The 24,682-nt window shown below is 46.3% G+C and overlaps 1 protein-coding gene across 7 annotated transcripts in view; it reads right to left on the bottom strand.

Annotated features, from left to right (window-relative positions):
* Window positions 1–24,682, bottom strand: part of PDE1C (phosphodiesterase 1C) — a 1,852,914-nt gene that overhangs the window by 245,351 nt on the left and 1,582,881 nt on the right. For all 7 annotated transcript variants that reach the window (XM_078688253.1, XM_078688254.1, XM_078688255.1 and 4 more), the window contains 2 exons: window positions 16,835–16,963; window positions 142–243 (listed from right to left, as the gene is read on the bottom strand). In XM_078688253.1, the coding sequence (XP_078544379.1) occupies window positions 142–243; window positions 16,835–16,963 (231 nt within the window). The remainder of the gene's footprint in view (window positions 1–141; window positions 244–16,834; window positions 16,964–24,682) is intronic.

The following is a 24,682-nucleotide window of genomic DNA, read 5'->3' as shown; positions in this document are numbered from 1 at the left end:
AATACCTTAGTAAACAGAGCAGACAAAGATGTGTGTTTTTATAGATCAGAGGCAGTTTTCTTTCTACTTCAGTGCAGAGGCTGTCTACACACTACCACGCGCGCGCAGAGTGCCTGGCTGCGGCTTCTCAAAGTGACTCACCCTTCTGGCTGCTGCAGAGCGTTCTTCATGGCCTTGATTTGCTGGAAGTGACAGGACATGTCAGTCGCCAACACCATCTCAATCACCAGTGCCCTGAACTCCCTTTGGGCAGACACCAAGCATAAAAACAAAAGAATATTTAGGAGAGGAAGCAGTTTATTTCAAAGGACAATATTGTATTTACTAATTATTTTGGAAATTTCTAACTGCATGTGTCTCTAAAACATTCATATTTTCTTCCTATTTAGGGAAAGAGAGGGGCAGAAGAGAGAGTTTTCTTTGAAAATACCATGCTCAGTGTGAGCAAATTAGTCAAAAGCTTCAACTTTGGCTAAGGGGGGTCCCAATGATGTCCAATTGACCCATTAGCAGCTCTTCACTTCAATTAATTCCTAAGCAGTGGGATTTATTCCCCGATAGACGCTCTCAGATAGACACAGTCAGACGGAGTCAATAATCCGTGTTGGCAGCCTGAGTCAGTGCCCATTTAAAATGAATGTACAACAAGTCAATATTATCTGTCATGATTGGTTCTAGATGCATTTGGCTAAAACAGCACCATAGACTGAAGTGCCCTTTACTCAAGGTGCATGTGAGGACAAAGGGTTGCAAACCAACATAGATGGTTTTCAAACACTGGATCAAGGTGAATAATATTGCCGTACGATTATACAGCATCCAGCACATCTCCTACCACTCCAACATGGGAGGCATAATATTACCATTTTTACCTTTACCTTGTCTACCAAATCTAACACTATATCGTTCATCCGTTAAACCTATGTATACTTACCTTGCAAAATCTATTGGTATAACAATGTAGTGCATGAGATATAATTGTCATGCAATATATAGCAGGGTATAAGCCATAGACATCCTTCTGAATCTCGTCCTCATACATGTCTCTGCATATAGTTAGATCTACCAGAAACCCTGTTAATTCACTGTGCACAAACATAGACGTGCAGTCCACAATAAACATTATTGACAACACAGGTCATTCAGTTACCATTGCCAAGGACTTTGAGACCCATAAACCAAAATAATTTGTCCACCAGGCAGTGGTTTACAGATTGCCACTAAATTTGGTGTTGTCATTGTTCTTTACCCTCCGGAGGTAACTCCTAGGGTTTACTGGACCTTCTCCATTTTCTCTTAATGTTGCTAAATCCATAAAGACTGCTGTTTCAAAGTGTGCCATAGCTCTCTTCTGGAAAAAGAAAGAGCCCCAGCCATCTCAATGTGCTTCAGCAGACTTTGGCAAGCAATAGTAATGGAACACACAACCCATAAACTCTCATTCACTGAAAAGAAATGTATGACTCGTGGGCAACCTCCTACTGACTACATGTCAAGGCTACAATTTGTCTGCTTCATACTCACAAGATTGAGAGCTTACCAGCTTTTTGAATAAACTGCAACACACCTATTGTAGGCCAAGTGTCAGCCCTACCTCTTCAGCCCTTAGCCCCACTTACACAGCAGGATACAGTCCCTCTCTTCAGTGTCACGCCATAAGATAGGTCATTATATTCCCTCAGATACTAATAGCCCGAGCTTCAATACACCTAACCCAGATGACACTTGTGCCCGCCCTTTTTTTTCGTTTTCTTTGTTGTTTTAGGTATAGGATTTGAGGAGAGGGGAGGGTAACACAGCTATTTCTTATTTGCTGTTGATATTTTTTGTATGCTGCTGTGATACTATTCATTGAGGCCAGAAAAATAAAACATAACATGAAGGACAATGATTGTATTGACTGCTTTATTCTATCACATATTTACACTCATCTCACAGCCTCGGATGAATGATACACGGCTTGTACTATTTTATACTGTATGTCCTCTTTTAATAAAAACATTTGAAACAAAGTGTGCCACATAAAATAAAGTGGACCATCAGAAGGAGTAACTGTGGCACTGTAGGAAAACAACTAAGCATGGACATCAATCACCCCATGAACATTTGTGATCTTACACATACCATTGCCTTCATATTAGCTTGAACAATATAACTTGATTTACAAGATAGTGTTTAATCAAAAGAATAAAGAGACATATCTGGAAATGTAAATATGTTATGCGTCAAAGAATACCGAACGGGAGGTGATATTTCTAACTTTCTTATGCCTTAACTACATTATAGCACAGTAAACTATCAATGAAGAGTCAAACCAACAATATTTATTGCCATAGCTTTGACATTTTAATTGATCACAATTTTAGATGTGGCATCTATCTTGGTAGATGGTACAGGTGAGCTTTTGGGGTTCATTACCATAGGTTGCTATGAGTCTCCTATCTGGATAGATTAACATCAAAGCTTGGACATGGTTATACACTACACATTTCAACGGGTGATGTCAATGTTCCTTTCCCTGAGCGGCCATTATTTAGATGGGGAAACTGACTCTAGAGACCCACGGAGGCACAGCAGACCGGCCGTATTCACAGGCGTTCCTGCAAAGCAAAGCATCCAACTTCTCGCCGCACCCGCTCCGCGGGTGCCGCTTCGGACAGGAGCGTGTGGCGCATCTTACCTGAAGGAGGAGAACCAGTAAGGCAAACAGGGCGTCAGGCTCGGCGGGGCTGCGAGCGTGCGGGGACTCCAGTAACCAGGAGTCCCTGCGAGACCAGGGATACCAGCATCCGGTCCGCTCTCCCTGCTGGCCCGCCCCCTGCCCGCCCGCCCCCTGCCCAGCTGAGACTTGTAAAAGCTCCCTCCACCACCACTTGCTGGGAAACTGACTCTAGAGACCCACGGAGGCACAGCAGACCGGCCGTATTCACAGGCGTTCCTGCAAAGCAAAGCATCCAACTTCTCGCCGCACCCGCTCCGCGGGTGCCGCTTCGGACAGGAGCGTGTGGCGCATCTTACCTGAAGGAGGAGAACCAGTAAGGCAAACAGGGCGTCAGGCTCGGCGGGGCTGAGAGCGTGCGGGGACTCCAGTAACTAGGAGTCCCTGCGAGACCAGGGATACCAGCATCCGGTCCGCTCTCCCTGCTGGCCCGCCCCCTGCCCAGCTGAGACTTGTAAAAGCTCCCTCCACCACCACTTGCTGGGAAACTGACTCTAGAGACCCACGGAGGCACAGCAGACCGGCCGTATTCACAGGCGTTCCTGCAAAGCAAAGCATCCAACTTCTCGCCGCACCCGCTCCGCGGGTGCCGCTTCGGACAGGAGCGTGTGGCGCATCTTACCTGAAGGAGGAGAACCAGTAAGGCAAACAGGGCGTCAGGCTCGGCGGGGCTGCGAGCGTGCGGGGACTCCAGTAACCAGGAGTCCCTGCGAGACCAGGGATACCAGCATCCGGTCCGCTCTCCCTGCTGGCCCGCCCCCTGCCCATCACGCCCCTTTATAATAAACTCTAACTCCCGCAGCGCGGGACGCAGCTCGGGGCGAAGACCGGGCTAAGAGCGGGCCGTTTGAGGCCGTTCGAGGTCAGAGAGGACTGGACTGGCCCACCCTCTTTCGCCCATTTACCGTCACTGACTAATTGGGTTCATACAGGTGAACCACTTAACCTTTCTTCTTGTAGTGCTAGGTTAGGAGGTTTTACCCTGGTTGCTGCTGCTGTCCAACTATGTGCACCAGGTTAACTCGAAGTAAGGCCGTCAAGGGTGGCCCACCAATTAGTGGCCCCATGGATGACTTCATTACTCGCACCAATCTAGCCATCGACCAAGAAATTTCCAAACTTCAGACTCGTGTCTCTCTGGAATTGGCTGCTGCCAGAAGATTATCACAGGTCATTGCAGTCTCTAAAAAATCCTCTCTGGGCCACATAGCTACTGTGGTCACCCCGGAGCGCCCGGCCATCCCCAACTGTCTAGTCGCGCAGGTAGATGTCCATCAGATCCCGATTCCACACCCCCTTTCCCCAGCCCCAGAGCCTTTTTTCCAGACAGTCGAACTGAACTTGCCTGCGGTGACTCCTAAGCAGGATGCTAGTCCTAATTCCCCCACACCGGTAACTTTAAACACACACAAGGGTATGCAGGATGTTAGCTCTAATTTCCCCACCCCAGTAATTTTTAACACATCCAAGAGCACTAATACTAATGGAAAACTACCCAAAAGGAAACGTAATTCCCGGTCTGCTTACTCTCGTAAGAAGGCTAAAATTGCGGTGGTTCAACAGCCGAATCTGGTCTGTGTACCGGTACCCAGTGTAATAGGAGGGTCTACCCCCAGGGAACAGTCGCAGCGAGTGGGAGCCAATGAGGGAACAGCCTCTGACCTTACTACTATAACTGCAGAGGATGAGGGATTACATGATGAGGGTCTGGAAGGGAAGGATGGGGAATTTATAGGTTTAGTTTGGGAAACTCTTAAGAAACTTCTTTCTCCCCTTGCTTTTAGACTCTCATGTATCGAAAACAACTTGCTAGAGATGGAAAAAAGCATTATTGCTTTGGCCACTCTTGGCTTGAGAAGTCTAGAAAATCAGGGCTTTGCTGTAGATGACCCAATACCACAAGCCCCACACGTTCCTCTTCCAGTACCAGCTTCTGTACGCCCAGTTCCCAAACCGCGGACCATGGGTGTGAATCAAATTACTACTGCTCACAAACCTAAGGTTCCCAAGCGTCCCTCCCCTCAACCATCATCAAATTCTACCGTAGGTCTTTTTCTTAGACCTCCTCCCAGTGAAGCTCCTCGCCAACAGACCCAGGGCCCTCCTGTTAAGAATAATTTTAGAGGGGGCTACATTGATCTTCCTCCAGAGGCCAACGACTATGTGGCTGTATTGACGGGCGTCCCCCAGATTGGAAATGGTCATTACGAGAACCACTGGTCTCTGAAGAATAAGATAATGCACTGGCTCAATGTGAACCGCCCAATTCCCAACGGTCGGAAGAGCAGAGTCCTGATGGTGCGTCGTGTCCCCTGGGTGGGCCCCACAAGGAAAACCACTGCCGGGGATTGTATAGTGGTGACCTTTGAGGACCCACATACGGCACACCACATCTGCTCTTGGCCCACTGGTGAAGGTTCCCGTGTCATACCTAGGCCTCTGTCTTTCTTCTATCCACCACGCCCCAAACTTATACGGGAAGATGACTGGTCTCTGGTTCAGCATCATGCATGGAGGAGCCATCCTATTAATTACCAAGATCTCTCTACATGCTGGAATGGCCTTCCAACCTCGAATAGGTTTGGTGGTCTCGAGGAGGTAGACTGACTTCTAAGGCAACCTACCCTTGGAACAGTGGAAAAGGCCTCTCCACCCCTGACCTTAGGGACCATCGATTCTCTTTCCTTGTTGACTGAACCTACTCTCGCCAGCCACCCAGCCCTGGAAGAAATGCCATATGCTCTGCCTATAGAGGAGGGATCAAATATATTAAACACCTTAACCTCCCCAGAATCTCATGATGCAGTGCACTCACTGGTCCCACCTCTTACGATTCCCCTGTTACCCATCCAGAATGCTCCATTAGACGGGAACCCGACCGGTGTTACAAGGGCTCCTAACCAACAGCAGATTGAGCCACTGCAAAGGTTAAACAGAGCGGCTGCAGGGGCGGCTGCTCTTGCGCCTAACTCGGTTGCAGTTCTTAATCCACCAAGGCTGACTATCATAGGCGAACCTCTGTTAAAGATTTTAAGCTGGAATGTGGCAGGGCTTGCCCGCAATTTTGACATCCCTGAATGGAATATTTTCTTGGACTCCTATAACATCTGCCTTTTGCAAGAAACCTGGTGCCTTGAACCCAGGCACAGAGTAGGATTTACAACCTACTTTGTCCCAGCTTCCCAACAACATGGATGCAAAGGTCGCCCGTCTGGCGGCCTTTTAATATGGGTTAGCATCGCACTAGGTGTAAGTGTAAGCCAAAAGACCACTCATTCTCCAGACCTCCAGAGGATAACTATACGCTGCCAAGGGGGAAGGAAGCTAGAGGTTTTTAATCTCTACCTAAGGGGGGCTAGGGGTGGGGCATCATCGCTATCCTTCACAGGATTAAATAGTGAATTAGTCGCTTGCAGTACTGACTCCTATGTGCTCCTTGCAGGTGACTTCAATTGTTGTTTTGAGCCACTGGCTAGGGAGGATATTCTGGACTCTTGGGATGAGGATACAAGGAGAGGCATCCCTACTTTGAACCTAGACCCGATCCGAAAATGGACGCAGACTGCAATTGACATCAATGCACCCTGCATGGAACATGATCTGAGACCAACCAATGGTCGATCCAAATCAGACTCTATGGGTGCGCACACCTATAACAGAACGGGACACAGCTCCAGAATAGACTATACTATGTTGAATTACAACCTTTGGCCATTTCTGCAAGACATGGAAGTCATAGCATCTTGCGATAGTGACCACAACCCTCTATCCCTAATCCTCATCCCGCCTTGGCATGTTAGGAAGCCAGCTAAGACTACCTATTCGTGGAAAACATCCCACGAAGTTGTTCCCTCAAACTGTGGCAGGCGCTTAAAATGGGCTAAAGCAGCAGTGGATGAGGAAAGGATGGCACAAGCAGGGACCATAATGACAGCGGTGGGACTATGTCTCGATGCTCCAGGTATTACCAGTGCAGCTGTTTTAACGACATTCACAGAAACTATTGCTGCATTAAGCGAACTGTTTATCATTCCCCAAACCAGTGCGAGGGTTGTAGTGAAAGGTGCTTCTAAGGCAAGAGACAAGTGGTATTCCTCTGAATGTCGGGCTGCCAAGGGGGAACTTATTTCCGCAGTGAAGACCAAGGACCCGGGCAATATCAGACTTGCGAGGCATTTCTATAAAAAAACTGTGACCATGGCCTAGGAGGCCCATGATTACAGTTTTTGGAGGGAGTTAATGGAGGCGAGCACTATGAAAGATTCCAAGGGGTTTTGGGATCTATTGAGAGCCAGGAATAAGCCTCTCGATCTCCAACTTACCTGTAACATTCCTGGTGATGTTTGGTTTGCCCACTTTTCCAAACTCTACTCTGTCCCATTAGGTGTACCTCAACCAAGCTTGGGTTTTTTGGTCAGATCCCCAGTCACTACTACAATCAATGACTGTCCCTTCAGTAGTAAGGAAGTCGAAAGGGCAATTAGGTGTATTGTAACCAATAAGGCTGCAGGCCCAGATGGAATTCCGGGTGATTTGTTGAAGAAAAATCCATCATTGTGGAGCAGATTAATCGCCTCACTCTTGAATGCGGCTGTTCTGGGAGGCTCTCTTCCTGATTCCTGGCGGGGCGCTGAGGTCGTCCCTATTTTTAAGAAAGGCTGTCGGGACGACCCAGCCAATTATCGCCCAATTAGCCTGCTTGACTCAACCCAAAAGGTTGCGGGCAAAGTGGTATTGGGTAGGATTTTGCAGTGGGTGGAAGAAAACCAGGTTCTGTCAGATTTCCAGGCAGGTTTTAGAACAGGGACAGGTACCATCGAGCAGACATTCCGCTTCTTAATGTTATATTGGAAAGTGGTTGTACTGGGTGGGGGCAGCTTGTATTTAGTCTTCATAGACTTGCGAACTGCCTTCCACCTGGTCCCGCGAGCCCAATTGTGGAATGCCCTGGATGGGCTGGGTATACCCCCCTATTTGTTGGCCTTGCTTATTAAGTTCCATGAAAGCAACTTTGCCCAGATCAGATGGGGTCTCCAGGGGGAAAAAACATCTCGTATCCCTGTAGATAGGGGCGTCCGCCAGGGCTGTGTGCTTGCCCCCACTCTGTTCTCTCTTTACGTGAACGGAGTGGTGGAGCATCTCCTTCAACAACCATCTGATGCACCTTCCCTGGCCGGTAGGAAAATACCGACGCTCCTATTTGCGGATGACACCCTTCTAATCTCAAAATCACCAGCAGGCATTCAAAAGTTGCTCTCTAGTTTTAAGGCCTTCTGTGACATCAAGGGCCTGTCTATAAATATAAGCAAGACCAAATTCCTTGTCCTTAACCCTCCCAGGAAATCTGTTGTCCCCCCTGCTCTGGACTCTGTCCCACTTGAAAGAGTTAAAGAGTTTGACTACCTGGGTATTCGACTCTGCGACACCATGAGTTGGAAGGCACACCATCAAAAGGTGTTTCTGACCCATAAGAGGGTTGCAGGGGCCCTGCTTAAAGAACAACGCGCCTCATCTCTTAAACCCATCGGGGCACTATTAGACATCTACAGGGCAAGGGTGGTGAGTGCAGCTTTGTATGGCGCGGAACTGTGGGGTGTACAGAGAGTTGACACCTTAACCTACCTCGAAAATAACTTCCACAAAGATCTTATGAAGTTACCCCACAGTACCCCTACACTCCCCCTCTTGCTTGACGCAGGTACACGCCCAATAGGTGAGCAAGCTAGGCTACGTCGCCTTTTATTGTGGTCTAGGATATGGAATGTTCCAGAACTGTGCAGCTATGCCGATGCCCTAAGAGAACTACTATCCTTATCGGGCTGGCATAAGGTAACCTGGTTCAGGGAGGTTAAGCGGCTTCTCCACAAATTGGGTCTAGGAGATGCTTGGGTTAAAAGAACAGCACCCTCTAAGCAAACGCTGAAGAAGGCTTATTGGTTATGGGTGGCTAATGCGAGAATGTCCAATCCGAAGCATTGTAAATCTGTTGTCCAGTTTCTTTCATTTAAGGAGCTTCCATATAGAGAATCCTACCTGGACTTAATCCATAACCCAGGAGACAGATCATTGTACTTCAAATTTAGGGTGGGAGTCCTTCCACTAGGGCTGTTAACTTCCACCTGGAAACCACCATTGCAAACCATACCTTATTGCCCCTTCTGTGACCTAAGGGTTGAGTCCATTGCCCATCTGCTGTTTGAGTGCTATGCGTATGCGGCCCCCAGGTCAAGATGGCTGAAGCCACTATGTAGGAGCTTGGGTACTAGATCACACTTGGAAGCCCTACGTATATTACGCTCAGATGCCCGACCCTTCATTGCCTGTTGTATGGCAAAATTCTTGGGCTGGGCCTGGCGAATCAGAACTGCAAAGAAACTATTGATTCAGTAAAGTGCTTCTTGCCTGTAAAAGACTTTATGACCTGGTTAACTATTCATTTTCTTAATGCCACTGTTGATTCATAGGTTTTTATATTTGTGCATTGCTTAATTGATTCTGAAGGTTTTTTTATTGTCTACTGTTTAAATGTTCTTACCAAATTGATGTAACGCAATGCTTTTATGATATGTTTTTATATCGAAATAAAGCAATACAACAACATTATTTAGATGTACCTCTAATATTCTCTGTTTGTTCCAATATGTTTGCCAGGAGGGGCTCAGAATCAGTCTTCTAAACCTGCCACTGAAAAGACTGCACTACAACTTCTAAACAGTACCAGCCTACTGCTCGAGGTGCTTTAAGTTATGATACCTAGATGGATGGGTGCTTTCAAAGAGAGATAGCCATAGCGAGGATCTAACAAAGTCTTGTGGCTGGTGGTAAAATCTAGAAGATTGTATTAAGATTGATACAACTTTGAAAACTCCAATTAGAGCACAGGAAAAGCTAATGGAATAGGTTTATTGTTCTATATTTTCAAAAACCTGATTCTGCTTAACTCCTGGAAAATACTAAGACATTTTTTTGGGTGCACCAAAATGCCCTTTACCAACCTAAACACATATACACAAAATACTATTCTTCTGTTTACTTTACGTATGTCTTGCACCAGTTTCATTACTTGTGGTGTGTGCTACCTTACTAGAATGATTGATGTTTCCTGTTAGAAAGCCATCCTTTTGCCCTGTTCACCCCATTTGTTGCAGAATTATACTAGTGGTAACTGACTCTGACTGTACCGTGAGCTCTGCAAAATCATGCCCAGGGCCAAGTGCTATGTTTAAAAAGTAACACGTAATAGGGTACACTTACAATTGGCAAAGACAGACCCTATAAGTCCCTAGTAGATAATAGGGAAGGAGGCTACAATCTACCTATAAATAGGGCAGATTTTGTGCACTTGTTTGAGTGAGCGGCTGTGTGTCTGTTGTCCTTTTAAAGCCTGTCTGGCTTTGCAGACTTGACTTTGATGGTATGGGAACTTTAAAAGTGATATTCTACCTTATTTCGACATATTAGGCACACCGCAGATCTCCCCTGGGTGTCCCAGTGGTAGAAGGGCACGTAACTATAAGCAGAGACCTTATAAAATATGTTTTATATGCCTTGGTGAGGGGCAAACTGCCCATTTCATTTATCCTCATTGTAGATACTTAGGTCTATAGGCTAACATTGCAATATTTTATTTAGGTATAACTATTTCTAGGAAAAGAGTAAATTTCATTCAAGGACTGAAAAGATTGGCATTGATAAATGCAACAACTTGTCACAGTTGAATTTATCATAACTAGTACATAGCAAAAGTTATAGAAATTTCTCTAATGGTCTCTGCTGATTGATAGCCTTAACCCGTTCTGTGCTCATGACGAGCTGAGCTCATCATGAGGCACAGTGCTCAGGTGCTCATGACGAGCTGAGCTCGTCATGGCCCATGGAACGCTCACACTCGGGGATAATTCCCCTGCTGTGCTGAACGTTCCATGGGAACGGGTGTGGCCGTAACGAGCTCAGCTCGTCATGAGCACCTGAGAACTGTGCCTCGTGACGAGCTGAGCTTGTCATGAGCATGGGGGCGCTGTGCGCGCTCCCCCCCCCCCAAGCACAGCTGGGAGAATTACCCCCGCATGCAAGGGGTTAACAGGCTTAGCCAGGCTGCCTTGATTAGGTGATCAGGGGCCTGGCCCATGGAGAGAGCTCTAAAGCTGAGGAGGATGGGTCCTGCAGAGGGTGCTGGGAAAGTCAAACCGAGCTCTAAGAGAGAGTAGATCAGTAAGGAATGCCAGGCATATCTACCCCCACATCCTGTGCCCCAGCCAGATGGCAGGCTCAGGATAGGAATTCATAGTGGTCAGGTGGAGGAGAGCTAATAAAAAGTACCCACACTGTGAATTGGTTTAGCTAGTTCTTACTTCTCTGGCGAGAAATCATCCAGGTTGGATTTTGGAAGTGCAGTGCTTTGTGGGACAAGAAGATGCCACACTTTGGAGGAAGTTGTCATGCTTTTGGGTGCTTGTCTCCTTTCTGGTGAAGAATTGGCTTGGTAGTTTGGTCTGCCCTGTTCCCATGATGCACTGGGCCAGGGACAGACTAATTTGCATATAGCCAGGTTCTGAGCTGGGATGGGGCAGTGAGCTAAATAACGGTGATGGATCAAGCCCTGATCTTTGGACTGGGTAAGAGTGGTCTGCTTAATTCAGACACTCTGTTCATCACCACCCCCTTTTCTGAATCGTTTTTGGCCACTATAGGTGTGGCAGGGTATACTCAGACATGAGTCCCTTGCTCACTGCTCCATCAGGATTCAAGCAAGCCGGGCCGACGAGGCTGAAATGCCAGAAACCGGTCCCCGGTAGCTTGTCTCCTTTCTGGTGAAGAATTGGCTTGGTAGTTTGGTCTGCCCTGTTCCCATGATGCACTGGGCCAGGGACAGACTAATTTGCATATAGCCAGGTTCTGAGCTGGGATGGGGCAGTGAGCTAAATAACGGTGATGGATCAAGCCCTGATCTTTGGACTGGGTAAGAGTGGTCTGCTTAATTCAGACACTCTGTTCATCACCACCCCCTTTTCTGAATCGTTTTTGGCCACTATAGGTGTGGCAGGGTATACTCAGACATGAGTCTCTTGCTCACTGCTCCATCAGGATTCAAGCAAGCCGGGCCGACGAGGCTGAAATGCCAGAAACCGGTCCCCGGTAGCTTGTCTCCTTTCTGGTGAAGAATTGGCTTGGTAGTTTGGTCTGCCCTGTTCCCATGATGCACTGGGCCAGGGACAGACTAATTTGCATATAGCCAGGTTCTGAGCTGGGATGGGGCAGTGAGCTAAATAACGGTGATGGATCAAGCCCTGATCGTTGGACTGGGTAAGAGTGGTCTGCTTAATTCAGACACTCTGTTCATCACCACCCCCCTTTTCTGAATCGTTTTTGGCCACTATAGGTGTGGCAGGGTATACTCAGACATGAGTCCCTTGCTCACTGCTCCATCAGGATTCAAGCAAGCCGGGCCGACGAGGCTGAAATGCCTGAAACCGGTCCCCGGTAGCTTGTCTCCTTTCTGGTGAAGAATTGGCTTGGTAGTTTGGTCTGCCCTGTTCCCATGATGCACTGGGCCAGGGACAGACTAATTTGCATATAGCCAGGTTCTGAGCTGGGATGGGGCAGTGAGCTAAATAACGGTGATGGATCAAGCCCTGATCTTTGGACTGGGTAAGAGTGGTCTGCTTAATTCAGACACTCTGTTCATCACCACCCCCTTTTCTGAATCGTTTTTGGCCACTATAGGTGTGGCAGGGTATACTCAGACATGAGTCCCTTGCTCACTGCTCCATCAGGATTCAAGCAAGCCGGGCCGACGAGGCTGAAATGCCAGAAACCGGTCCCCGGTAGCTTGTCTCCTTTCTGGTGAAGAATTGGCTTGGTAGTTTGGTCTGCCCTGTTCCCATGATGCACTGGGCCAGGGACAGACTAATTTGCATATAGCCAGGTTCTGAGCTGGGATGGGGCAGTGAGCTAAATAACGGTGATGGATCAAGCCCTGATCTTTGGACTGGGTAAGAGTGGTCTGCTTAATTCAGACACTCTGTTCATCCCCACCCCTTTTTCTGAATCGTTTGGGTGGGCACACAGCATCTCAAATGGGCAGAGATGCTCCCACTTGTTGCCCTAGAATACTGAATTAATATGTGAGAGATATATAGTCTCTCAGATCTGCTGCCTGAAACTACAGGTAGAGGAAGGACAGCCCTGCTGGAATCTGTATCTGCATCCCGAGGCCTGCACTCTGAATGACTGCATCTGCTGCACTATGTGGTACTACAGCCCTAGCGACTGTGCCTTGCTTCAAGAAGGATTAAGGAGTGGATTCCTTGCAAGCTACAGGTTAACACAGTTCACCTGCATCACCTTCGCCAAGACTCCCCATCCTGGAGTGCTTCAAGTGGACTTTTAAGGATTTGTCCAGGTGCATTGTGGGAATTGTAGTCCAGACAACCCAGAGACCATCTAGGAGATTCCATATGTTTGAATTGGTGTTTAGGACACTTGGAACCTACAAGGATACCTTCAGGAAGCACTTTCTGAAGAGTAGAGAACTTTTATGAAAAAGCTCCATGAGATGACCAACCAGACATCAAGCCGACTACCCTCAACTGCAACCAAGCCAGGATTTCAGGTTCATCTCCCTGAAAGCTCTGGAGCTCAAGTCTTCCAGGATTTGACCGGGACCTCGCAGAAAGTCAAGCCGGCAAACCCTCACTGAATCCGGCCTGCTGTCGACCAAGCAACTTTGGAAGAAAAAGCTCCAGAAAAGATTCTAAGTGTAAAGGTAAATTGTTCACAGAGGTCTCCAACTTAGTGTATTGGCCTCAAACTTTGATTTTGACCCGGTCAAGTGCACCCAGATGTACCAAAGTGGCGCTATATGTTTTTAAGCACTATAAAGAGGTTAACCTTTACAAATTCATATCCTTGGGTCCCTACATTGGATTTCTGTTGTTTTGGTGTCTATTTGTTCAAATAAATATTGCCTATTGTTATAAATTGGTGTGGAATTTGTATTGTGTGTTATGTATTTCTTATTTGATGCATTGGGGTTTTTAAATGTTTTAAACTCCAGTCTCCTAAGTTCGCCCTGACTGCTCGTTGTCAACTACCAAGGGTTGGGCAAGGGGCTAATTTACTGAGAACTTTACTGGACCTTATACCGTGTTGGTCACCTTACTACAAGTGGGATGTGCATACTTACCCTTACCAATAACACACATTTGTTTCCCATTCATTTTTGAAGACTTCATTATCTTACCCAAGATAGCTCTATGGGTGATAAAGTTTAACATGATAGTTAATATGGTTGCACAGGGACCAACAGACAGTCATACAAACTAATTTTGGCACCGCCATCACACGGCTAGAAGAGCAGGTTAATCGTTTTATTAAATTGCCCCTATAATTTGCTGACCGCATAGCCTTAATGAAAATGGTAGTACTTCCACGATTTTTATATCTCATTTTAAATATCCTGGTACGTCTAACAAGACATTTTTTTGACTCCCTACCGTATGATCAGGGCAGATTTACTGCACCGGACTTACATCTTTACTACCTCTGTGGGCAGGTGCAATACGCCTACTACTGGCAATATGACCCGGCATATATCCCGCATGTGGCGGTGGAGGCGGGCGCTGTGCATTCCATCCCACTCAAGGCCATGATAGTGAACTCGTACATGGTATATGAGAAAGGGGAATTCGATACAATACAAATTACATCTAGAGCCTAGCAGGATCTAGGTCAGCGGGCACATAAACTACAGCTATCTGCTCCTAACATGCCACTGCTCCATCATTCAGGGATCTCAGTCACCCAGGAGGCTGGTACACTGATGACACTTGCAGAGATGGGATTGTCCATCATGGCGGACACAATCCCTGGAGGCCAATTTGTAACCTTAGAAGGCTTAGCCGCCCGGAGTGAGGCATCCACCATGCAGGTATTTGTATATATTAGGTTGCGCTCAGCCATGCGCGCGCTTAATCCACATTTCCCTTCGGAGCCACTAACTCTTGATGCACTGCAACTCTTATACACTGCTAAATCCAGGACCAAACTAATCACCAAACTCTATAGGGCATCCCAAGATGACATGACACCTGTGGGAGCGAATGCGTTGGATAAATGGAATGCTGTGCTGCCAGAACCGCTCTCTGAAGAGGACTGGCTTGATAGCTGCTGCCTGACGGGCCAACTGACGGCAAATGGCAATCGACGATTGGTGCATTTTAAATACTTGCATCAGTTGTATTGTACTCCTGCACAGCTATACAAATTTGGGCTCCGACAGACTGACGCCTGTAAACGTTGTGGTGCACCTGGGGCTGGTTTTTATTATCTAGCCTGTGAATGTCCTAAAATACTTGAATACTGGGGCTCAGTTGTACGGATTCTTTGCTTGATGATTGAAGAACCTCTCGACTGTAAACCGGGGTTATGTCTGCTGGGGAATTGGGCTAAAGTAAAAACCTTTGGTCCATCATCACCTTTGGTTTTTCTTTGTTCGCCCTAAGTTGGCAGGGTATGCTCAGACGTGAGTACCTTGCTCACTTTGCCACTGGAGTCAAGCAAGCCCGGCTGAAGACGGCTGCAATGCCAGAAATCGGTCCTGGGAAGCTTGATTCCGGTCCAGGGAAGACATGGCTTAGCAGTTCGGGCTGGACTGTTCCCATGAGGCACAGGGTCAGACTGATTTGCATATGGCCATGACTGAACTGGGGTGGCGGAGTGAGCTAAAGAACGGTGATGGATTAAACCCAGATCAGTTGACTGGGGGTGAGTGTTTGTATTGTCAACGCTCCGTCCATCATCTCCTTTGGTTTTTCTAAAGTAAAAACTACCAGTAAAAAGTTTGTGTCTACAGCACTGCTCATGGTTAAATGCAGGATCTCTATCTGCTGGGAGAGTAGGACAGTGCCTACGACTAAACTGTGGCTGCAGGACTTAACATGCTGCTGTGACAAACTTACATGCTACGCAGAGGAGCTGCCATCAGCATCCAAACCCCATGACATTTGGGGACCACTCATATCTTACCTGCTGTCACTTACAGATGTGTAATGTTCATACTGTATTTAAACTGCTACCCTGTTCACCCCAGCCCTGCCAGCTAACGTCTGTTATTACCATGACTGTAAATCTTGACATGCATGAGGTTATGCTTTGTGACAATGTGAATTTTGTATTGTGATTATATATGATATGTACAATGCACCAATGCCATAAATTTGTAATTATGAACTGTTCTATACTGTAATTTGAAAAGCAAAAAGAAAAAAAAAAGTTTAATACGATAATTATTGACCTGACAATACAGAATTCGTAAATCTTTCTGTTACAAAAATTGCTATTTGTTATTGGGTGTTAGAAATAGCATTGTTTAGACTTCACCTAGCATGTGTTTGCATAAAGAAGCATCCCTCCAGCCACTGAAAAACACAAAAACTATTAACCTGCGCTCTATTTCATGTCTTTAAAACAAAATAGACAACCTGCAGGCCATTCCGTGATTTCATGGGTCAGTGATCTTATGACACATTGATGTTCTGACATTTATTTATTTTTTTGTTTGGGGGGGGGGGGGTGCTCTGATAGGGAATAACATTGAAAGTGATTGTCTATTTCTATATACACTCATTGACTATTCTTTTTTTTATTGAGATTGACATTTAATTTAATGTGTTTAAAGTAAATTTGTAAGATATAATTGTTAGTCACTGCTTAAAAACAACATATATACATCTTGGGCCAGAACAAAAACCACATTTACCTGGCACTATTACAGGTCCTTAATGGTAAGTAAGGCAGTCCGTGGCGCAAAAACAGGTGACGTCTGGATTATGAAAGCAGTTTTGTGGAGCTGATAATGTGTACTAATGATATTTGTTCATGATCCCAAGGGAATAAATGTTCTTTGCACCGATTTTAGTACCTACCCATGGGTCTAAATAAACCCCGGTAGACTCTGAATAATTATGAATGGGAAGAGAAGATCTACAAGGCTATAAGGTTGTCTTTGTCACTTAGTTTGACTTTTGTAGGTAGATATGCTTCGATTAAGCATTAGCAGTTGTCTCACGTTGTTTCCCCAGAAGGATACCCTCAGCCTCCCATCGTTTGTCTCACCTCCAGTCATCCTTAGAGAGATTGTATAAAATATTCATCTCCTCGTCATCCTGCAGAAGTCGATATGCTGCACTCACATGATGATTTTCAAGAACAGATCGGTCGTTGTACAGAATGGCTGAATCTGACCTAAAAAAGAAAAAAACAGGCAAAACTTCAAAAACAGGCGGCAAGAGATCTGTTTTCAGCTACTCATATTTCATCATTATGGTTATCTAAGTTGCTCCATTTAATGAGAAAAGATAACGAGGTGTACATAATACGCAGGCTAGAAGGATAATGAAAATAACTCTCTGCAGTGGAGGTTAAGCCCTCAAGTTCTTGGCTACAATAGCTCTTCCCAATGGAACAGTCCACATCAGAAGCAGAGGAGCAAATCAGTAGCCTGAATCATTTACTGTTGAATACTTTGATGTGGAAATATAATTCCCCATTTAATTTAATGCTAAACAATTCCTATACATCAGGTTAAAGTGTTTTTTGCTACCCGTCAGTGGTATTCTCCCTCAAAAACGTGATTTACCAATTCAGTCTCAATTTCTAAAATCTGAAAGGTATATCACAATCTACCATCTCTTTAATTATGCAAATGAGTCTGCAAGATACTGTCTATGTGTTGTCTTAATCAATCTAAGCTGCCAGTATCTTCGGCGAGGAGCCTGCAGGTGACTTTCCTCGCCTGTGCCATATTTGACACTACAATATATCCACAGGCTGTGAATGATGGGCAATTTCTTCCTCTGCGCCCACCGACTGGCATCTGATCTCTAACAATTCCCCTTTCCTCTTACCTATGGTATTATCAGCCAATCCCTACTCCTCTTCTATAATCCACTCTACATAGATCAGTAATAAAATAGCTATAAATACTACACGATCTGACTGTTATGATACAAGCTTTGTCACTCTGCTATACATGACAACCTCATTATGTCAGAACCCAGCAATGCCAAGAATCGTGATAAAGGTGGTACAGCTATTGACACTTGTGCACCACATCTAAAAAACAATCTGTGGAAAAACAAAGTGGTGCAACATATTTATTTGTATCCTTTAGGAAGCTCAGCAACATCAGGTTTGACGCATAATCCATCACAAGGAAGTATTTGATTCTAGGAGATGGGCATGTGCCCCTCAGGCCCCTACTGAGATACTAGTTAAAACTTAGGAGCCAGAGTGACATTTCAGAACAATACAGAGTTTAACAGCTTGTAAATAACAGTATGGCCTAAGACTCAAAAAACATTCTTCCAGTTCTTGATTGTCTACAGAAGCAAGTACACCACTGGTATATTTTCCATGTCCACAAAGAGCCTCTGCATCTGAAAAGCAACCCACAAAAACATTTCTGAAATAATAGAATATTGTAATGTTTTCTTGTCACTCAACTACTGTGAATGATGCACCAAAAAGAGTGACAATGCCTTATCAAGTCTGGCCTAATCAGGGCCCACCATGTGGAGCTGCATGGTAATTGTAACTATGCACTGCAGGGTGTATGGTGGGAAGCTTAATGACAACCCAGTTCAGTGAAGCAAGCTGGAAAGGAAAGGAGTAGGCGTGTTTACCACCATCAAAACTAACCGGAAATAAAGGAGAGCATGCTTTGTCTTGGGGAATGACCAAGGGAAGGACTAAGTGAAAGGCAGAGGTGAAATGATTGCAACAGATAAAGCCCTTAACAATAACCAATAGCTCCAACCTCCAATCACATCAGAATATCAATACATCTGATGCAAGCATGATCATCATGACCACCACTAGCTACCATTGGGCATGACTGCTGTAGGTGAGGCCAGTGCCAGAAGGTCTGCTGCCCACTGTACTTGACTGAAAGTAGTTGCAGTTGGGGGCGGGCTAGCATGGATTATGAAGCTGAATCTTGCGCAACTGGTTGGATCTGCATACATGGGGCTACATTTTTCATTTGACTCATTCAGCCCAGGATATCCACTCCAAACATCACTAATGGTTTTTAAAATCTGCTTATACTTAAAGATGGCCACACTCTCTGCTGCATCCTTGGAATATGATCACAATTACCCTTTTTCCTTTTATTCAAATTGTGTCATATTTATCTTGTTCCAAGGTCCCTGATGCTCAGGTTAGTTGGCTATTCCTATTGCTTCTTGTCACGGGGACCATTTTTCATCCAATGCCCTTTACTTGTCAGACCTTCCTGTCAGCCCCTTAATCCCGGTTTCTATTTCTAGTGTTGCAACGAGTCAAAAAACCAGGAATGTAAATTAGAAAATGATTAAAATTGTGAAAGAGCAAATCAATCTATAACTGATTTCTTCTGGTCAGCTTATACTCAGCCTCGTCATTTTTGCGCTCTACGACCTTCAGACCCCCAAACTATTTCACCCAAATACAGGTGCATAGACACACAGGCTATAAAGGCTTCGGGCACAGTTATTCTTGCATAGCTCCTATTAGCATCAATATCCTTGCATCTGTAAATTCAGATTGCATTGGATGGGATTAGACTGCCCTTTTACAAAGGACAACATCCAATAACGCAATTTCTCAATTCATTCACTTGCACATATTACCCCTTGCCCTTATCCAAACTTAAATGTGAAGCACAATGAGCTGTAAAAGGTTTCTTGCAGGTCTTCTCAGTCACTATTGCTGTCACATCCATATAAGTGACCAGTGTGGCTTTCAACACTAACGCAATGTATGACATTTTCTAAAATGATTATTTGCACCCTTGAAATTGCTTAGTTAGACGCAGAGGACTTCCTTGATGCAGGAAGGGCAGTGACTATCTGTAAACCAAACTACATTTTCGCACTGTCTCGATCAATAAAAGTGCTTTGTGAATTTTCTGAACAAGCATAAAGGTGAACAAAATGCAACAACGAACCTGCCATTTAATTGAAGATATTTGCATCACTCCTATGTTGGCTTTTCTCTCTATCTCACTGCCTTTTCTCCTGCATGCTTTCTTATGGTTTTAGTCAAGTGTAAACCAGGTCAATAGAGCAAGGATTGACAGGCACTTATTTCAGAAGTCTCCAGGGCACTGCCTGAATGCTTTACTGATTTAACACGATAAGTATAGATGTTGAGGGTGCTTCAGTTCCTATTTGAGCCTGGGGGTTGGATTTGGCACTGAGCCTTTCTTAGCTGAATGGCTGGATTGATTTGAGCCTGAAAATTGTGCACTGACATTTGAAACAGGAAAACAAAAGTACATTTTACGAGGCCATCTGCACGACCTACTGTGTCTAGAGACACAATACGTCTTGAGGCAGTGAGGTTAGAGCTGATAAGAAATTTCCTGAAAAGTATCACGACAGCGGTGCCAACTCTCTGCATAATTTGCAAACAGCTGAACCCTGTAGTAAAGTGCTTTAATCTATTTAAAAAAAAGAAGTTGAGCAAATAGATATGTTGTCATAACTCAAATTCCCTCTGCAAATAGTGCATTATATTCCCTTTTTCTCACACTTCTTCCTGGATACTTCTTCAATGTAATTGTTTGGGTCTCAGGGGATTCTCTACTTGAATAAAAGAAAGCATGCCTTGATAGACACACATTTTTACATCTGTTTATGTATTTATTGTCTCTAAAACCGCAGCTGAGAGGCCTTTCCAGGTAGTAGGTAGCCCGTCCTGAGAGGCGCAGAGCTTACAGTACAAATTGTGGAGCATAGTGCTGAGAAGTACAATACAAGTCAAAGGGGAAAGGTTTGGGTCCTGTGTCTGTACTGGCTTGGACCACTCAAATCTACTAAACAAAAAAAGATGCCAGACAGATTTAATTTTTTTATTTTATGTTCCCACTCAGTCAAAATGTACTGGAGGGTAATCTATTTTATTTTAGTTTTTTTTGATTTTTTGAAAAAGCATTCATCACATTAAAAATATATGTCATCAGAAATAGTCATCAAACAGTGAAAAAATTACATTAAAAAATTACATAAAAACAACAGATGTGCAATGGTAAACTGTACAAGTGCTCAAAAGAAATATGTGTAAGTTGATACAGACAACACGAAACAAGACACAATCATATAACTAATGATACATTCTCATTAGGAACCAGTCCTTTCTGTTGGATAAGAAAGACAAGCGGGCCTCAAATTACAGGTGAACAAACTGCCTGTCTTACTAGAGCCTAGGATTAAGAAAACTAATTGGGGGGTTGCACCACTGGGGAACACACAATGTGGATTTGAACAGCCCTAGTGGCACCCTTATTATTTTTCCAGGCTCTGTGTCAAGAAGTACAATACAGTAGCTTGCAAAGTTATATTATTAGTCAGTTATTCACTCAGAAGAATGACATAACAAGCAATTAAACTTAGTGAAATGTTATGTACACATAAGTACCACTCATGTGAGTAAAAAGTGGAATTTAGAGGAGGAGCTTGGCGGGCATCCGAGATGGCCGCGTGAGCACAGCGCTCCCCGGACCCCCGCCGCTCCCGGCATAATATCCTGCATGAATCCTGATTTTTCGCAAGGATTTGTATAGAGGACGATGGGCTGATCTACCTGGACCTTTCAGAAATTTATTTTGACCCCGGGTGCCTGTGTTATGGCGATTTGAACTTTTGGGCTCCGCCCTTGAGGTGCGCCCGGGACTGGGTGAGGTTCGGTGGCCGTCCTGGAGTTGAACAACAACGGCAGGGGGATTGGACTTGTGGGTCCCCTTCTTAAGTTTCGGTTTCGATTCTGCCTCTGACTGGGACATTGGCGAGAGGGTTGGGCCAGAGCTGGTTCCAGGACACGAGTCGGCTGTCGGGCCTTCGGCTGGACTGTTCTTCTATTTGGCTGTCCCTATTCTGGTGATACTCTTGTTACGATCCTTTGGTCCCGAGGCCTCCATTTCTGGTGCCCGGTCCGTTGGCCCTGGTGACTCTCCCTGTGATGCATCTCCGGGATGGCGGGCAGAGGGGACCGGGAGACGCGCAAGACGAAGACTCCTCTGCGCGGGGGTCCGATCCAATCCAACGTTATGGACCGTTATACCCATTCTAAGGGGTCCCCCGGAGCTGCCCTGCCCGGTCCCTGTGCATCTGACCACGTTGTGGATGCGTCGACGGAGCCTTCCTTGCAGGACATCATAGGCGCCATTTCTGGCATGAGGGAGTCGATAGGCCAACAATACGAGACCTTGACCCACAAAATTGACACCGTGGCAATCGATTTGAATCTAATCCGAGCCGATCTCTTCAAAACGAACGAAAAGGTGAAGTCGTTGGATATCAAATCATCCAGTCTCACGGCGGACGTCTCTGAGGTGCAGACGGAGATTGGCAATCTCCGTAGGGTGAACGAGTTCATGACCCGGCGCTTGGAAGATTTTGAGAACAGGGCACGTCGCTGTAATGTTCGCGTGGTTGGTGTCCCGGAGAACCCAGAACCCCACTCGGTTGATCTCCTGGTTGAAGACCTCGTCCAGAACCACCTTTCTCCGTCTGGCCTTAGTAAATTCTTCACAGTGGAGCGCGCACATCGTGTTCCGGGGGGCCAGGGTAAGCCAGGCGCCCCGCCGAGACCTATTGTTGCCAAGCTTTTCCACTATAGAGATCGGGACGCTATCCTGCAGGCGTCGCGGGTGAAGGGCCCGGTGGCCTTTGAGAATGCCACGGTGAACTTTTATCCGGACTTTTCCCAACAGGTCCAGAAGCAGCGGATGGGATTTCGTGGTGCCAAGAAGCGTCTTAGGGACATGGGGATGCGCTACGCTATGCTCTTTCCGACCAGGCTGCGGGTTGAGTATAATGACCGGACATTCTTCTTTGATCGGCCGGATGCTGTGAATGACTGGCTGGACTCCTTGCCTAACCGACCTCCTGAGACTGAGCCCGATGCCCACCCGGGCGGTGCTGAAGGTGGTGTAGAGAGCTGAACATTTCGTCTATGCCGGATGCCTTGTTTTGAGTAACTCTTCCAGGAATGTGTGCCTTTGTTCCTCTACCGCTTATGTGATTTGATGTATGTTCTTTTTCTCGTCATTGGTCTTGATCGGGGTGGCGGGTGGGACGGAGCCTTTCCTCCTCCGGGGTCTTTGTGTAGAATAGGGGTTCTTGGGCGACAGGCACACTGCAGGTTGGGGTGGCTTTTTAGCTTTTTGCAGGGGTGCAGGGTGGGGGGTGTTTTCTTGTTATTTTGGGGGTGGGTGGTTGGGAAGTTCGTTGTTTGTGTGTTTTGTTTTCGAGGCGACTTTATCCTGTATTTGAAGATGTTTCTGGTGTCGTGCTCATTGGTGGGGGGTTTTGGCTTTGTTGGGTGGGATGGGGGGTAGCGGGTTGAGATTTGTTTCGTGGAACGTTAACGGTCTGGGAGATCGTATCAAAAGAAGTGTGGTGTTGAAATGTATACGACGCTTATCTCCTGATATTGTTTTCCTGCAGGAGACTCATTTGGTAGGCAATGTTTGTCATGCAATGAATAGGTGGGGCTATCGCCTCGTAGCACATTCTGGGTTTACCTCGGGTTCTAGGGGTGTGGGTATCCTTGTTCGGGCTTCCCTCCCCCTAGCTATTGATGATGTGATTCAGGATGATCGGGGGCGATATGCTGTCCTTGTGGGTCGCTATGAGGGTCGTGCCCTCTCCTTATTTACTGTTTATGTGCCCCCCGGCTTGCAGACTTCTACATTTTCAGATTTGGGCCGCGTGTTGTTGGACCTCCCTGATAGTACTCTCTTTTTGGCTGGTGATTTTAATTCGGTGTTCTCCGGTCTTCACGATCGCCACCCCCCTAGAGATACTCCTGCGGCCCAACGGTGGTTGGGTGGATTTTTGGATACCTTTGGCTTGGTGGATTGCTGGAGGCTTTTGCATCCTACTCAGCTTCAATACACTTTTCATTCTGGGGCCCATGGGAGTCTGTCCAGGCTGGATTATTTCCTGATGCCCGCGGCTCAGACGCCAGCGGTTCGTGAGATTGTACACCTACCCAGGGGTATTTCTGACCACTCTCCGCTCTGGCTTCGTTTTGAGGTTGGAGTGAAGGCGGTGGGCAGAGTAGCTCCCATCAATCCGTGGTACCTTACCTCCCCCGAGACCCGCAGCCTTTTGCTTAAGTCTTTGGACACGTATTTTCTGGATAACGAGGGGTCGGTCTCCTCAGCTGTGTCTCTATGGGAGGCCTTTAAGACGGTGATTCGTGGGCAGGCCCTCTCCCTTATTGTTGAAGCTAAGCGGGCGAGAAATAGGGAGGTGGTGGACCTTGAGGGAGAGATTTCTGCATTGGAGGATGCTTTGGAATCTGGTGTCACGTCTGCGAAACTCCACGCCCTGGGTCTGAAACAATTTGCATATAAATCTGTGGTCACGGATGCTGCTAAAGTGATGTTTCGGGAGCAACAGGGTCGTTTGTATGATGTGGGTGACAAAGCGGGTAAATTGCTGGCATGGCTGGATAAGAAGGAGAGAGTTAATCGTGTGGTACCCGTGATTCAGTCTTCGAGTGGTGTGAGTGTGACGGACCCGATTGGAATAGTTGACCGTTTTGCTGAGTACTTCCGTGTGGTGTATACCCCTGTGTCTGTGAGAGATGTGGCTGACTCTCGCCTTCTATTGCGTGATATAGCTCTGCCCAGTGTCACTGATTTGGATCGTGTAGCGTTGGACTCCCCCTTTACGGTTGATGAGATAGCCACTGCCATCCGTTCACTCCGTTCGGGTAAAGCATTGGGCCCGAACGGGTTGCCAATTGAACTGTACAAGTTACGTCCCGACAGAGTGGCGCCATATCTTCGCGCCATGTTTCTGGAGTCCCGGGAACGGGGTGTTCTCCCTTATGATCAGCGACTGGCCACGATAGTTGTCATCCCCAAGGATGGCAAACCGCGAGACCTTTGTTCATCCTATAGGCCCATAT

Source organism: Lissotriton helveticus, chromosome 4_1, assembly GCF_964261635.1.
Source record: "Lissotriton helveticus chromosome 4_1, aLisHel1.1, whole genome shotgun sequence".
Classification (NCBI taxonomy): Eukaryota; Metazoa; Chordata; class Amphibia; order Caudata; family Salamandridae; genus Lissotriton; species Lissotriton helveticus.
The sequence above is the reverse complement of the archived record's forward strand: the minus strand, read 5'-3'. Positions and strand labels throughout refer to the sequence as shown.